This window comes from Geotrypetes seraphini, chromosome 7 (assembly GCF_902459505.1).
Source record: "Geotrypetes seraphini chromosome 7, aGeoSer1.1, whole genome shotgun sequence".
NCBI lineage: Eukaryota > Metazoa > Chordata > Amphibia > Gymnophiona > Dermophiidae > Geotrypetes > Geotrypetes seraphini.
Genome location: NC_047090.1, coordinates 48,026,641 through 48,044,003, shown reverse-complemented (window position 1 = coordinate 48,044,003; position 17,363 = coordinate 48,026,641). Strand labels below are relative to the sequence as shown.

The 17,363-nt window shown below is 45.3% G+C and overlaps 1 protein-coding gene across 2 annotated transcripts in view; it reads left to right on the top strand.

Annotated features, from left to right (window-relative positions):
* ADA2 (adenosine deaminase 2) overlaps window positions 1-17,363 on the top strand; it is a 104,880-nt gene that overhangs the window by 21,637 nt on the left and 65,880 nt on the right. Inside the window, exons 2-3 of one of the 2 annotated variants that reach the window (XM_033952742.1) lie at window positions 10,206-10,541; window positions 13,202-13,301. In XM_033952742.1, the coding sequence (XP_033808633.1) occupies window positions 10,232-10,541; window positions 13,202-13,301 (410 nt within the window). In that variant the 5' untranslated portion in view covers window positions 10,206-10,231. Of the gene's footprint in view, window positions 1-10,205; window positions 10,542-13,075; window positions 13,302-17,363 lie in introns of both variants that reach the window. The other variant, XM_033952741.1, reaches the window with a different exon arrangement.

Below are 17,363 nucleotides of genomic sequence, written 5' to 3'. Positions count from 1 at the left end.
CTATTAAGTATTTGAGTTTAACCCCCCCCCCCGATCTGTCTTTTGCACTCCAAATCCATCTTCGCCTACCCCTCCCTGCTAGGAAAACCTAAAAAACTTATGTGACAAAATTACTATCACTACAGCCGGGAATTACTCCCCATTATAGTTGTCTTCATTATACATGCTTTTCAGGCAAGGTTTAAAAATATTTGTTCAACAAATTCCTAGTAGAGCACTAAACCTTGTGCCCTCTTCGCATGTCTCTCATCCTCCTCAAGAAGAAGGAAAGCTCTCTAACTATAGACTCATTCCTCCCTTACCATATCTATATCGAGATCCAAACTCTGTTTATTTCTTGAGTTCTCCTTATATCGCCTTACCTGTATTGTATTTGACTCAGACCTGCCATAATCCTTTGTTATTTACACACCTATGTTACTTGTCATTGTACCCTCACCTCGTATATGATCCTCTATTTAACCCCTGTTAACCGCATTAAACTTCACGGTGTTTTGCAGTATACAAATAAAATTTTTTGCTATGTTAATGACCTCATTATACAACATTTGCCTAGTAGAGAGAGACGCAGGCATCGATAGCTGAAATACTTCAATACTATATCAGTTAAAATTGGCGTAGTGTGAATCGTTAAATGCATGGTGAGTTTTGAGCATATGGGTCAGAGTGTGTGTTCGGGTAGCTTTGGGGAAAGTTGCACTTAATAGCGGCTGTCTCATTAAGAGCCCCAGGGCCATTATTGTGAGTTACAGAAGGGCAGAGAGATTAAGGGCTAGATTCACAAAGCAAACCGATCGGTTTGCGATCACTTTGCGACCCCGGTCCCATGCACTAACCTTACTCCCGATCTGATCTGCGCATGCAAATGAGGGGGAATTGCATGCAAATATAGGAAGGAAGCGATTCACAAAAGAAAACTTTAGGAACACCGACTGGGCTGGCCGATCAAAAGAAGCGACTGCTGGGAACCAGTCGCTCACTGCCTTTCCGACTCTCCTGCTCTCTGCCTGAAATCCCAGCCCTGCAGCCCTGAAACTACCCAAAAAGCGCCCAACTCTTCCGCTCTCTTCTCTTCCACCATGCTGCCCTGCTCTCTTCTCCCCTTATCTGTCTGCCCTATTCTGCCATGCCGCCCTGCTCTCTTCAGCCATGCCCCTCTGCGAGCCTGTGTTTTTAACCCACGGGCCCCAGCTGATCTCCTTCATGTCATTTGCAGGGTCAGAGGCAATCGGAGATCAGCATGTGTTGGGCAGGCATGTCGGCATTCCCTGTTACAAGTACAGGCAGAAATATTTGCCCTATTGACTTAGGTTCTCCCTTCGCTCTCCCCATATAACTTGCGTTATCATTTTTGCTTTAGGGACAAGAGGTACATTTGAAAAATGTATAAAGAAAATATACTGGACTAGTCAAGCCCGTTACATTAACGGGTGCTAGAATATATGTCTGTCTGTCTTTCTGTCTCTCTCCCTACCGCTGTGTCTCTCTCTCTCTCTCCCTGGCCACCATTCTCTGTCTGTCTTCCCGCGGTGTCTCTTTCTCTCCCTGGCCACCATTCTCTGTCTGTATTTCTATCCCTCTCCCTGCCCCTGTGTCTTTCTTCCTTTCTTTCTGTCTCCCTCCCTCCCACTGTCTGTCTGTCATTATTTCCCTCCTTTTCTCTGTGCAGCATGTTCACCCCATTTCCCTGTGCAGCAGCAACAGCATTTCCCTCCTTCCCCCCCCCCCACTTTCCTTTGCAGAAGCAGTAGCGGTATTTCCCTTCCCCTCCAGGTCCCTGTGAAGTAGTAGCAGCATTTTCCCCCACCCCCCATTCCCTTCTTCTCCCCCCACTTTCCTTTGCAGAAGCAGCAGTGGTATTTCCCTTCCCCTCCAGGTCCCTGTGAAGCAGTAGCAGCATTTTCCCCCACCCCCATTCCCTTCTCTTACCGCGAGCTGTCCTGCTCCGTTCGGCCACTCCCCCTTCCCTTCCCGCGGTGTAGCCTGCGTTCCATTAGCTGGAGTCGTGTTCTTTTTCAGCCCCCCCTTCCCTTCCCGTGGGCTGGCCTGCTGCGGCCGAAGGTTTTTTTTCAAGTTTAAAAGTGCCGGTGGCGGCTCCTCTCACAATCCCCGCCAGCGTCAGAAGCCTTCTCTGACGCTGGTGCAGGCTCGTGAGAGGAGATGACATCGCAGCTTGAGAGGTGGAGAGCAGGGAGTCCAGCGCTGCCGGCCAGTTTGCCGAGACCGCTATGTTAGACGGAGTGAGGGACCCTTGTATGCTTGCATGCGCACTCTGCCGACCACGGAACTACAGATCAGGCAACACGGTGGTAGAGTGCGCATGCGCGCTTAGCGTTTTATTATATTAGATACCACAGAGAGCTCTCTAACAGCTGTCTGCAAATATTTTCACCATGATAATTCTTGCTGAGAGTAAATCACTGGGGTAAAGATAGCTCCTAGCCTCCTCCCTCCCCCTCCAGCGCTTGTGCTGAGAGCCAACGCATGCACAGACCATTTACAGGAAAATAAGATGGTCCGCGCATGTGTCCCGATTGCTCTGCAGCGATCCGTCCAGTGACTGTGTGGGCGTGCCTCCGAGTGCATTAATTTGCATGAGGAGGCTTGCTGAATCGATCTCCCAAGAAGACTCGTAAACGGATCGGCCACGGATCGCCCGGCAAAGATAGGCAGCACAAGGAATTGGAGAGAAAATGGTGTGGATCTGCTGTGTATGTCAGCTCTGGAGTTTGTGTGGAGTTTTTTTAAAAAAATATTTCCTGTAAATGTTTGCTTTCATGAGAAGTGCTGCAAGTTAAATGAACTTATGGGCTGTTGAGCTGAGGTGTACAATGAGAAGGCTGTGAAGGAGGATACAGCTGAGTTTGTGTGAGTTGTGGGTCAGGCTCTTATAGGATGCCTGCTGGTTCTCATGATTTAATGAGATTTCTAAATCAAGGGAAGGGGTAAAACACGGACCTGATGGACCTCGCGGATCTAAACCCGCACGTCCTTAAAAATCTGAGGTCCGTGCCACTTGTAGTTAGTCTCTGGCTCTGACAGACCTCGAAGACAATTTAGCGCTGACGGATCCAACTCAGCTTAAGGAGGGGAAAAGTATTAGGATCCGTCAGCACTAAATTGTCATCGAGGTCTGTCAGAGCCAGAGACTAACTACAAGTGGCACGGACCTCAGATTTTTAAGGACGTGCGGGTTTAGATCCGTGAGGTCCGTCGGTTCTGTGAGGTCCACGTTTTACCCCTTCCCCTAAATCAAGTTTGGAGTTATATTTCAAAGGAAAATTCATAAGAACTTAGTGTTTCAAACTTTAAATTGGAGTTTTGTGACTCCTATTGCTAAAAAGAAACGTTAAGTACTGGGAAATAGAGCATTTGAATCCCTTCAGATTGCCTAATATTCCCCCTCTTTTACTAAGGTGTGCGAGCCGTTTTAGCGCACGCTAAATGCTAATGCGTCCATAGAATATAATGGACGTGTTAGCATTTAGTGCATGCTAATATTTAGTGCACGCTAAAACGGCTAGCGTGCCTTAGGTTGGGCAGACTAGATGGACCATTCGGGTCTTTATCTGCCGTCATCTACTATGTTACTATGTTATTAAAAGGACTCCATTATTAGTGTTTACAGCAAATGTTTTGTATGCAATTTAGTATTCGGCTTGTTTTTCTGCTGGAGTCTATTTCTGCAGTTTTGTTTTTTTTTTCTGATAATCTGCTGAGACCTTAACCAGTATACACAGTTGTACGAAGCTTGGAGAATCTGAAACTGTTTTTGAAAGCTAAATGTTCTTTTGAGAACAGAAAGTCTAAAGTAGAGGTCTGCATGGGAACGGGGATAGCAGGAATCCCGCGGTATCCCCCCTAACCCACGGGACTCCCACGGGGATGGAAGGCTTTGGAAGCAGGGTTCGTCCATATAATATAATGGACACGTCAGCCTTAGTAAAAGAGAGGGTTTATAAGTTAATTACCTGAACAGAAAACAAAAAAAGGGTTTCACCAAAGAGATTCCACAAGGAAAACAGCAGCGCAAACACAAAAGAAATTGTGGAATTGATGATCCTGTCGGAAGTAATTGCTGCTTTTTATGGGGACGGGCAGGGATGGAGGTAATTCCTTGCGGAGATGGGTGGGGACGGAGAGGATCCAGACGGGGACGGGTGGGGATGGAGAGGATCCTGGCAGGGATGGGTGGGTATGGAGAGGATCCTTGCGGGGACGGGATTGGGACGGGTGGGATTTCTGTCCCCATGCAACTCTCTAGTTTAAAGCCTTAAGAGTAAATTCGCTTGACTTAAAATTCTTAGAAGTTCTGTGGTACAGAGCTGTTTTCCAGTTAGTATTTCTGATAATACGCAGGCTCTGAGTGTGAGACTATGAGATCATTATTGAGGAGTTTCATTATTTCTGAATCAAAAATACTTGGGATATACAGATAAAGCTGAGGTGGCTTGGATATGGTGTGAACGTGCATGTTGAAAACTCTGAGAGCTCATTTCATATCAGAAGCTTTTTTTTGTTTGTTTTCCTGGAAGGGTCAGCTTAGGGATAAAAGCATTATCTGTTCTTTTGCATATTTAGTTAGAAATAAATGGACTTGGCCTGCATCTATCGAGGGAGGTTAGGGTTTTGTTTACAGATAGGATAGCAGCAAACATCTGAATCTTCAGAGTAGCTGCTGGTTCCAGATAGGTGACAGGACAACAGTGGACAACAATTCAGTGGTACCCAATGCAAGAAATTGGTGATACCGGTGAAAACATGTTTTTGTAAATACTTTTTTTCTCTGTGCACACACTTTTTGTATTTTATTGAATGATTGGACTGAGAAACTCTCTAGTTTTAAGAGTTACCAAGTCAAACCTGTGGTTCTGGATGCCCTGGAACAAAGTTGGTATTAAGCGGAAAGGCATGACATGTTTGTTTGAGGTTTGAATATTATCACTAACTCTAATGGTGTAATCAATGTGAATTTCATCACACCTGAATGGTAAATTAGCTTTGCTATTCATTTATAACAGGGGTAGGGAACTCTGGTCCTCGAGAGCCGTATTCCAGTCGGGTTTCAGGATTTCCCCAATGAATATGCATGAGATCTATTTGCATGTACTGTTTTCAATGCATGTTCATTGGGGAAATCCTGAAAACCCGACTGGAATACAGCTCTCGAGGACCGGAGTTCCTTACCCCTGATTTATATTTCATTTTCCTTGTTTACACTGCATCTCATAACAACAGTTGAACATATACCACTTTAGTTTTCTTTCACCCTCAATCGTTATTGTTTTAAGTTGCAACAAATTAATATAAATATTTAAATGTTTAACCTCTGTTTTGGTGTGAATTGAAGGAGAAATCTATTGAAATATCTGTTCATGATTATAACATCTAATCTAATGCAGTGGTATTCAACCCAGTCCTCAGGGACCACCTGGCCAGTTGGGTTTTCAGGATATCCACAATGAACCCGAATGGCCAGTGGTCCTTGAGGACTGGGTTGAATACCACCGCTTTAAACCACTGAGGAAGGTTAGTTATCAAGGTGTGGTAAAAGGCAGGCTTTGCATGATTTTGACTGACCATGGGAGCCACCAACCTGTAGTATCTCAGTACTGCAGGTTGCTGACTCCTGAATATAAAGAATAACACTGCTTGAAGCCATTTCACAAGCCTACCAACCCTGGAGCATCAGGTCTCAAAGTTCTTGCCCTTATATGGAAACATGGCCCCCTAATGGTAGTACTGCAAGACTACTGCTAGGGGTCATCAGTGCCATTTTGGATCCCACTGCTGGTAAGAGCAGGTGTGACAGGGGATTGCTTTTGCTAGACCCACTAGACACCAGGGATGTTAGCAGTTGTCCTGAGGGGGATGTTTTCATGGGGGGATCTTGACAAATGGGTGGGAGACTCAAACTGCTAGACTGTCATCAAGGAAAGGAGAGAACAGCTTTGTCAAACACTGCCTGGTGCTGGAAGGTCCTGCAAGATTCTAGAGCATGGTTCCAACTGCAGAAGAGGAAACAACTGATAAGCAGCACCACTCACTAACTCTTGCCAACTAGAGGCCAATGCATGGGCACAAGAAAGGGAGAGATGGCAGAGAGGAGAAAGGGAGAGGGAAAAATGGTGAGAGGGACGTGAATGGGGCAGAGAAATAGAAAGAAAATTTCTTCCTGAACAGTGTAAAATATAAATAGCAGATATAAAATTTCAAAACCAACAAATTTCAATCACTAAATTGAAAATAAAATCATTTTCCCTACCTTTGTTGTCTGGTGATTTTATTTTTCTAACTATCTTTTCCCAGTTTCTGGCTGCACTTCCTTTTGTCTGTGCTCTTAACTGTGTTTCCACAACCTTCTTATCCATTTGCTCTTTTTCGCTCCTTCTCCACTTTCTGCCATACATCCATCTTTAGCATTAACTTTTAACATTCAACTTTTTCTGCTTTCTTCTCAAAATCTATCTATTTTTCCATGTCTTACTTTCCCATCTATCCATGTGTACCATCTCCTCCCTCTTTCTTCTCCCCATCTATCCATAAGAAGCATTTCTTTTCTCTTCCCTTCCATACCCATCGCTGTGTGCCCTATTCCCTCCCACTCTCCTCTGCACAAATCTTGTCCCTCTCTCTTCCTCTCCTGTGGTCTGACATCTCTGTCTTCCCCCTTCCCCCATGGTCTGGCATCTTTCTCCTCTCCTTTCCAAAGCCTGGCATCTCTCTCCTTTCCTATGGTCTGGCATATCTCTCTCTCTCTCTCTCTCCCCTTCCCTCCCACCCTGCATTTTCCCCTGTTCTCATCCCTAACCGCCCCCAACCCTGTACTAACTTAAAATAGCTCCAGGCGCCCCCAGGCTACCACATTCCTTGTCTCCTTTCAAAGTTGAAATCTTCTTTTTCAGAGGAGCTCTAGTGCAGCAGCTATCCTCACAGGTTGCTGGTGCTGCCCTGAAGCTTTCCCACTGTAGCGAACTGCCCAGGCAGAAACAGGAAGTTGCGGCAGAGGGAAAGCTTCAAGGCAGCACTGGCAGCCTGTGAAAATGGCTGCCATATTGGGGCCCCTCTGAAAAAGAATGTTTCAACTTTGAAAGGAGACCAGGAAGGTGAGGGGAAGAGATGGACAGAAGAGGAAGAGATGCCCGGATCGCACGCCAGCCCTTATCCTATGAGGTCCCAAAAATATTGGGAGTGCTCGAGCAGTCGCAGCACCCAAAGAGCTGGTGTCTTTGCCAATATGATCCTCTCCCCTGTCCTCCCACCGGCAGAGGAGCAGTGCTTCCTATTTGCATCTTTCTCTTCCTCTGAACGATTGAACCTGAACATTACAAAAAAAGACAAAGAGGAACCGAGGAAACCAGCAGCTGTTCTGTAAAATTTCTCTCTAGTCTCTTCTCTAAGGCAGGGGTTCTCAACACAGTCCTCAGGCACATAGAGCCAATCAAGTTTTCAGGATATCCACAATGAATATGCCCAAGGTAAGTCTGCACACAGGAAGTGCATCTCTCATGGATGTTCAGTGTAGGAATTCTGAAAGCCTGACTAGCTAGGTGCGTCCCAAGGGCTGGCTTGAGAACCCCTGCTCTGTGTGTACTTGTGAATGTTTTGCCTGCTTGTCAACATGTCATAATATGCTATGCCCATCACCATTTACGTTTCAGTTATTCATAGGAAAACAGGAGCCTTTCCTAAGAAAGTTATTAAGAACATAAGAATTGCCTCTGCTGGGTCAGACCAGTGGTCCATCGCGGCCAACAATCCGTTCATGCGGTGGCCCCCAGGTTAAAGACCAGCGCCCTAAACGAGACCAGCCTCACCTGCGTACATTCCAGTTCAGCAGAAACTTGTCTAGCTTTGTCTTGAATCCCTGGAGGATGTTTTCCCCTATAACAGACTCCGGAAGAGCGTTCCAGCTCTCCACCACTCTCTGGGTGAAGAAGAACTTCTGTACGTTTGTACGGAATCTATCCCCTTTTAACTTTAGAGAGTGCCATCTCGTTCTCCCCAATCTATCCTTATCTACTAAGTCTATTCCCTTCATTATTCTGTTGTAGAATCCTAACAGAGGTTCTTTAATTGTTTACTTAGAACAGATGAAGTACATAAAGAAAACATACTATATATACTCAAATATAAAGACTTTTGGGCCCCCCCCAAAAAAGGGCCCAAGAATAGGGGTTTCGGTTTATATTCAGGACCTCCCCTAATCTGCACCACCCCACCACCCCTCCCAGATCCACTACACACTTTCCACTGATCTGCCTTAAGCCCCAGTGGGCTAGCGGTGGGGTCCCTCTGGCATCCTGTTCCAGCTGGCTATGCTCCACCCCACCTCCCTCCCACCCCAACCCATTCACAGCCTACCTTTTATGCCCTGTTGGTTCAAAAATTGAAGAACATGTGATGATGTACAGTACGCCAAGACTTTATTGAACAATCATAAAAACATGAAACAGTTTGTATCCAAAAGGACTGATAAGACCAAACCCAACACGGTCGTGTTTCAAAGAAACACTCCTTCCTCAGGGGTCCTAATGGTGTCGAAACAAAATAACCTGATGGATAACAACTGAATAAAAACAATGACTACTGTCAGTGCCCTTGCGCGATGCAGGGCCAAACAGTGAAAAAGGTGAACCAGGGCAGACTCACTGTTCAAAATGGCTGCCACAAGTTCCCGTGACAACCTTGCAAATCAACCTTTTTTCCTCTTTTTGAGGAAAAAAAAAAGGTTACTTCAGTTTATATAGTCATTTTTCCACAACTGAAAATATAAAAAAAATCATCATACCATTTTTAAGATGCAAAATAGTGAAATTATTAAAAAAACAAAACAAAAAAAACCCCAAGCTTATACAACCAAATAATGGGCTCCTTTTACAAAGCCGTGGTAGCGGCTGCTGCTACAGTAATTGCTCTGATGCCCATAGGGATTTAATGGGCAGCGGAGTGTTTGCCGTGCAGCAGCCATTACCACAGCTTTGTAAAAGGTGGAGCGGAATGTAAGAAAGATGGTTCTCTTTATGAGCAGTGACAATTTAGAACAAAACCAATATTATCACTTTCCAGCAGTTGTGCCAGCAGGTTAAAAATGCAGCAAAAATTGGTAGCCCCCAAGTGTCCTTTTGTAAAAAACCCCTAGTGGTGATGTGATATAATTACATTACAATGTAATATTACAATTAAATACATTAGATCAGTGGTTCCCAACCCTGTCCTGGAGGACCACCAGGCCAGTCGGGTTTTTGGGATAGCCCTAATGAATATGCAGAAGAGAGATTTGCATATTATTGAGTTGCTTGGAATGCAAATCTCCTCCATGCATATTCATTAGGGCTAGCCTGAATACCCGATTGACCTGGTGGTCCTCCAGGACAGGGTTGGGAACCATTGCTTTAGACCACTTTGACTCAATGGATGCATGACAGATTGAAAAGCTCATTGCCAGTCTGGGGAAGGGTAACTATTCTGGATCCTTGTCGGGCTTTGCTAATGAAACACTTGCTGAATCCTTCATTAGTCCGGCTTACCTGAATTCTTTATACATCTTTATCCTTGGGGCAGTTTTATGCGATTCTATCTTTATGTGGTAACCCATAGCCGGTTAAGTGGCTATGCATTATATTCTAGAAATGGAACCTTGAGTTGGGCATCTAACTTAATCAGTAAAAGCCATTTAAAAGGTTTTTAAAATCTTTAAAAAGAAAAATGTCAGCACCTTCATTGTATCTACAGAGGCATCTTGGAACATCTAAGGTCGAAGTACGTCTAAGTTCGAAGTAGGTGTTGTTAACACTGGAAACAACCTTAGGCATTCTAAGGTGCCTCCATAGACTTGATTCTTGTCAAAGGTAGGAGCTGGGATATGACGGCCTTTAAAATCCTGGCCTACATTTATGGCACCTACCTTTGACAAAAGTTACGATTCTGTAAATTGTGCCATTGCATGATTGACATGCGATCAGTGACCGTCATTTAGGCGGCCACTGATAACGGCGCCATTTACAGAATCCGGCCCTAACTGGCTCTGTAAACCTGGAAATTCAATGTCGGTGCCTAGACATGGCCTGGCATTGAATTTCTGAGTTTAACGCTGGTGGTAATCAGCAAAACATTAATCACTGTTGGCTGACTATCAGGCCCTTTGCTTTCTGGGACCTTGTACTAAGGTGTGGAAATGTTAACATTGCCTTTTTCACTTTTAGCAATTTTGGTAGCTGGACTGCTGAAAATGAAGGCTAGCATTGGTGGTCAGCTGGCTGTCCTCCTCCTCTGCTGTTTGGTTTCCATTTGCTCCCTAATGCCACTGACTAAAGAACGAGAGGAGCTGATTAGCAAGGAGGAATTCCTTCAGACTGGTGGCAACGTGGTGCTAACTGGGAGAGAGAAGAAAGTTAATGAGATGCTGGTGAATATCAAAGAGAAAGAGAGAATAGATGCCATGAAAAATGGACAGTTTCCTCCCAGCATGCATTTCTTCAAGGCGAAAAATCTCATTGAACAAAGCATCATCTTTAATGTATTAAAGAAAATGCCAAAAGGTATGTGTTTGTTTTGCAAATGAAGAGTATTAGAGTACTGGAGAGCACTACAAAGGAGGAATTCTTCAGTAGAATTTCACAAAGCAGGACATAATTTTGTGGGAACATTGGAAACAACATGGATGTAATTCTATGGAGTGGGTACCAACGCCCATATTCTATAAACAACACCGTCTTTTTTAGGCACCGGTAGGCGCCCTACCGGCGCCTAACCTAAGTGGAAAAACGCCATTGAAAATCTATTTAAAATGTTATTTAAAGGCGCCTACCAGTGCCAGAATTGCCTAATACCACTGTAGTCATGGCTAATGCAGTAGGTGCCTCTGGAGGTGCGATTCACATCAAAAGTAGGCCTCAGAAATGTAGGCCTTGAAAACTCTGGCATACATTTCCAGCACCAAAGGTGTGATTCTTTAAACGGCACCGTCGCGTTCTTGACATGTGATCCGGCTGCTGACTACGGCGCCATTTAGAGAATCCAGACCCAAGAATGTGTGAAAAGGACCAGAATACCAGCCTGTGTGCTTATTATTATTATTATTATTATTATATGTGTGCACATAGTTGTATAAATGCCAATATTCTGGCTATCCTAGGACAAGCAGGCAGCATATTCTCACATGCGGGTGACGTCATCCATGGAGCCCCGATGCGAACAGCCTCGCAAGCAGACTTGCTTGTAAAACTTTTTAGAAAGTTCGCGACTGCTGCACCATAGGGCGCACGTCTCCACAGCATTTCCTCAGTTCTCAGTTTTCCGCGGAGTAGAGAAGTCCTCATTTCGACGCTCTGCGCTAGACTTAGTTCTACTCGTGCCTTCTCTCACCGCAGCTCGTGTTTTTTCCTTACAGGGTCGCTGTGTTAATTGCGCACTTCATTTTTCTTTAAAAAAAAAAAAAGTTTGGTTTGGTTTTTTTCTTAGCCGCGGCTCTTTTTCTTTCTATGTCCCGGCCGGTCACAGGCTTCAAGAAGTGCAGCCGCTGCCAGCATGCGAACTCCCTCACTGACCCACATAACTGGTGTGTACAATGTTAGGACCTGACCATCATCTGGAGTCGTGTGCCCGCTGTGCTATGCTTCAATCTCGCATTCAGGTAGAAAACGTTGCATTCAGGTAGAAAAAATATTCGGCGGCATGGATAGGCCTTCATCTAAGGCCCTGATCTCGATTCCGACCCCGAATCCAGTCAAGTCTTCTACGGGGCAACCACCTTTCACCTCGACCTCAACCTTAATCAAACCTTCCTCGTTTGGGAAGTCCTCATCTTCGGGGAAATCAGCTAAATCTTCTCCTGAGGAGCCGTTATCCTCACTGTCTCCCTCAGGTAAGGTAGCGAAGCCAACTCCTCTGGACATGCCACCCTTAGAACCGGTGGTTTTAAAGTTTCCCAAGAAACGTGCCTCAAAATCGAGACATCTTTCTTCTTCGAGGTCATCTTCCTCGGAGTCCATAGCCATACCAAATGTACCAGATTCAATGGTCTTGGTGCCGGTTTTGCAGAATATGTTGACAACTATTTTGCATCAGGAGTTTGGTAACATGCTTGCCCAATTCACTCCTGCCTCGACTCTGCCTCCTGCAGTCTAGCCTGAGCACTCAGCAGTATTACAAGGAGTTGAGTCCTTGGCAGTGCCTCTAGATGAATCTACATACTCTGTCCAAGGAGTCGAGTCCTTGAGAGTGCCTTGAGTTCAGTCTACACACATTACAAGGAGTCGAGTCCTTAAGAGTGCCTCGAGATACCTCATTACAAGGAGCTGAGTCCTTTTTGGTAACTCGACCTCGTTCTCCAACTTCCAGCCCCGTTTAACTGTATAATCAACTTGCCTGAGTTAAGCCTCCCATCTATTTATCATAATGGACTCTGTACCACCCATCTTGTCCTCATCTAATAACTGCACTTGGCCTCTTGGGTATAGGATTAGCTGCATTGTAGAAAAGCATTAGCATCGTATTTATTATGTGAATGTTCTGATGTGTGCTTATTAGGTGTTTCATAAGTATTATGCTGACATAGAAACATGAAGGCAGATAAAAGCCATTGTAGTAAATCTCTCTTACTTGAATTTCAGTGCTGTTATAAGTATATATTTTAAACTGTTTCATGGTAGTGCTATTATTAAGCTTCAGTTTGCTGATTTTGAGTATCTCGCTCATTGTATTTGTTTATATTTTGTCTTTTTTGAAGGGATCTCAAAGTCCCTCCTTGAGGGCCGCAATCCAGTCAGGTTTTCAGGATTTCCCCAATGAATATGCATTGAAAGCAGTGCATGCACACAGATCTCATGCATATTCATTGGGGAAATCCTGAAAACCCAACTGGATTGCGGCCCTCAAGGCAGGACTTTGAGATTTTTATGCTGTTAACAAAATTGTAAGCTTTTTATGCTGAACTGCCCTTGCTGTATATACCGCCTGGGGGGGGGGATGTCTTCATAAAGGCAGTTAATAAATCCAAACAAATAAAGTCTCAGACTTCTGATTGTTTATCTTCACTCATTTCAATGTCTGTCTGCTCTGCCACCCCTTGCAGGTGCTGCATTACACTTGCATGACTTTGGAATGCTCAGCGTTGACTGGCTGGTGAAAAATGCCACATACAGGCCCAACTGCTACATCTGCTTTGCCAGCATGAGCACTGTCCGTTTCATTTTTTCAGATCCAGCTCCCATAGCCCCACTGCCACCTAATTGCTCCGAGTGGATTTTACTGGCCACCTACAGAAAACAGCTGAGCAATGTCTCCATGTTTGACAACAGGTGTGTATAAGGAAATACATTATTTCCTCTCTCTGGCAAGTTAATAAATAGAAATGGAAAAAACTACCTTTTGGAAGTGTGCTCCAAAGGAGAGCGTTTTCTCTTTATTTGGATTAAAGAGTGGGGGTTTGTGAATGGGCTGTTTTGGGTGGGTGGGTGGAACGGGGTTCATTTTTCAAATTCTATTTTATTGTTGTTGGCTAATGTAACAGGAACATTTGAGATATAGCTATGCCTCTTGTGGTTTGGTTGTAGATATGTTAATTCCTGTGCTGATGTCAGTGATCTATATATGTCATAAAAAACTTATTGACACAAAAATGTGCTCTTTCAGGTCCAGACAATATAAATAGTGTTACCATATTTGTGAAGACAATAAAAAGAGGACACATGGCCTCACCCCTGCCCTGCCCCTGCACAAACTGAACCATATGCACACGCCAGTAGATCAGGTGACCACAGTGATGTACCTAATATATTTAACACCCAGAGACAATTATATATGAAAAATGTATTTTTAGTAATAATCCATGAGTCGCACAACAAGGGTGTACCTAGGAAAAAGCAGCATCTTAAACACTGTAGTGAGCACTAGAACATAAGAAATTGCCTCCACTGGGTCAGACCAGAGGTCCATCCCGCGGCGGCCCATCAGGTCTGTGACCTGTGAAGTGGTTTCTGACCACTTCTATAACCTACCTCTAGTTTTATCTGTACCCTTCAATCCCCTTATCCTCCAGGAACCTATCCAAACCTTCCTTGAACCCCTGTAAAGTGCTCTGGCCATCACACCCTCCGGAAGCGCGTTCCATGTGTCCACCACCCTCTGTGTAAAAAAGAACTTCCTAACATTAGTTCTAAACCTGTCCCCTTTCAATTTCTCCGAGTGACCCCTAGTGCTTGTGGTTCCCCACAGTTTGAAGAATCTGTCCTTATCCACTTTCTCTATGCCCTTTAGGATTTTGAAGGTTTATATCATGTCCCCTCTAAGTCTCCTCTTTTCCAGGGAGAACAGCCCCAGCATTTTTAACCTGTCAGCGTATGAAAAATTTTCCATACCTCTTATCAGTTTAGTCGCTCTTCTCTGGACTCCCTCAAGTACTGCCATGTCCTTCTTGAGGTACGGTGACCAGTATTGGACACAGTACTCCAGGTGCGGGCGCACCATTGCGCAATGCAGCGGCATGATGACTTCCTTCGTCCTGGTTGTGATACCCTTTTTGATGATGCCCAGCATTCTGTTTGCTTTCTTTGAGGCTGTTGCACACTGCGCCAATGGTTTCAATGTTGTGTCCACCATCACCCCCAGGTCTCTTTCAAGGTTGCTCACCCCTAGCAATATTCCCCCCATTTTGTAGCTGAACATCGGGTTCTTTTTCCCTACATGCATGACCTTGCATTTCTCTACGTTAAAACTCATTTGCCACTTTTTTGCCCATTCTTCCAGTCTTGTTAGGTCCCTTTGCAGGTCTTCACAGTCTTCCGTGCTTCTAACCCTGCTGCAGAGTTTGGTGTCATCAGCAAATTTGATAACCTCACATTTTGTCCCCGTCTCCAGGTCGTTATAAATATATTGAACAGGAGAGGTCCCAGCACCGACCCCTGTGGAACTCCGCTCGTGACCCATTGCCAGTCTGAATATTGGCCCTTTACTCCAACCCTCTGTTTCCTGCCTGCCAACCAGTGTTTGATCCATCGGTAGACATCCCCTTGCACCCCGTGGTTCCACAGCTTTTTAAGTAGCCGTTCGTGAGGTACCTTGTCGAAGGCTTTTTGGAAGTCAAGGTAAATGATGTCTATAGATTCCCCCTTATCCATCTGGCTGTTTATTCCCTCAAAGAAGTACAGCAAGTTCGTGAGGCACGACTTTCCCTTGCAGAAGCCGTGCTGGCTCGCCTTCAGTTGTCCATTGTTTTCTATGTGTTCGCAGATTTTGTCCTTAACCAGTGCTTCCATCATCTTTCCCGGAACCGAGGTCAAGCTCACAGGCCTGTAGTTTCCCGGGTCACCCCTTGATCCCTTCTTAAAGATGGGCGTGACATTTGCTATTTTCCAGTCCTCTGGGATCTCCCCAGTTTTTAAGGAGAGGTTACATATTTGGCGAAGTGTTTCTGCTATTTCGTTTCTCAGTTCTTTTAGTACCCTTGGGTGGACACCGTCCGGGCCCGGTGATTTGTCGCTCTTTAGTCTGTCTATCTGTCTGAGGACATCCTCTGTGCTTACCTCTAGTTGTACCAGCCTTTCATCGTGGTCTCTGCTTATAATCTCCTCGGGTTCTGGGATATTGGATGTGTCCTCTCTGGTGAAGACTGACGAGAAGAATTTGTTTAGCCTGTCAGCTATCTCTTTTTCCTCCTTTATCATTCCTTTCCTGTCTCCGTCGTTCAGTGGTCCCACTTCCTCTCTGGCTGGTTGTTTCCCTTTCACATACCTGAAGAAGGGTTTGAAGTTTCTTGCTTCTCCCGCCAGTCTTTCCTCATATTCTCTCTTCGCTTTCCTGACCTCTTGATGGCATTCTTTCTGGTGTCTTTTGTGCTCTTTCTGGTTTTCCTTTGTTGGTTCCTTTTTCCATTTTCTGAAGGATGATTTCTTGTCGCTTATCGCCTTTTTAACTGCATTTGTTATCCACGCTGGGTTTCTAGCTCGATTTTTTTTTTTTGCACCCTTTCCTAAACCTTGGGACGTACAGGTCTTGTGCCTCGAGCACTGTGCCTTTAAGCAGCGTCCAGGCTTCCTCTACGGTCTTCATCTTCCCTGAGCTGTTGCTGAGCTTTTTTCCCACCATTTTCCTCATGTCCTCGTAGTTTCCTTTTTTGAAGTTTAGTGCTGTCGTTGTGGTTCTTTTCACCTTTGATGTTCCTATGCTTAATTTGTACTGGATCATGTTGTGATCGCTGTTCCCTAATGGTGCTAGTACTACCACTTCCTTTGCGGGTCCCTCTAGCCCGTTGAGGATTAGGTCCAGAGTGGCATCCCCTCGCGTTGGTTCCGTGACCAGCTACTCCATGAAACAGTCCCTTGTCGCCTCTAGGAATTTAGTTTCTCTCGTGCAATTTGAGTGTCCAATGTTCCAGTCTATTCCCGGGTAGTTGAAATCCCCCATAACCACCACCCTTCCACTTTTGCACACCTGCCTCAGTTCGGCCTCCAGGTCCAGGTCGTTTGCTTCTGGCTGTCCTGGTGGGCGATAGTACAGTCCCAATTTGATGTCAGCTCCTTCCTCTCCTGTCAGCTTAACCCATAGTGACTCCAGACTGTCCGCCCTTACTGTTGTTTCTGTCCTGGATGAAGGAATGGAGTCCTTTATATACAGTGCTATTCCTCCCCCCTTCTTGTGTGCCCTGTCCCTCCTGTAGAGTTTGTAGCCTGGCAGGGCCACATCCCATTTGTTGTCCTCGGACCACCATTTCTCTGTGATTCCTATTATGTCTAGGTCCTTATTACTGGCTATAACTTCTAGCTTCCCCATTTTAGTCCTTAGGCTCCTAGCATTTGTGTATAGGCAGTTTAAGTCCCGGTTTGTTACCTTTTCTTTTGGATCTCCTCGTGAATTGATGCTCCTGCCGATCTCCGCACGGGCTGCCAGTCCCCGAGCCTCATTCTGTTTACCCTCCTCCTGTGGTGTGTCTATCCCGTCCTCTGCCCGCTTCTTTGTTCTTGGGTAGCCCCCTGGTTCCGGCTGTTTCCTCCTTTTCTTGCTCTTTAGCTCTATTTGCCTCTCGGGTCCCTGTAATGCATCTTTGGGTTTCTGACCAAAAAGTGTCCATTCAGTCTCTAGTCCTCTATCACCATTTCCTGGTTCAGTATCCTTGCTTGATACTGAGGTCCGATGTGTCGAGGTCAGATCGACTATCGGCTTTCCCCTTGTTGTCAGTTTAAAGTCATGTCTATGCAGGTCTGGATGTTGCGTGCCAGCATCCTCGTTTCAGCCATGCTCAAGTGCAGTCCGTCTCTCCTGTAGAGCTTGTTTTTTTCCCAGGAAGGTTGACCAGTTTCATACAAAGAGGAAACCCTCCTCATCACACCATCGCCTCAGCCATCCGTTTGTTGCTTGCAGCTCGA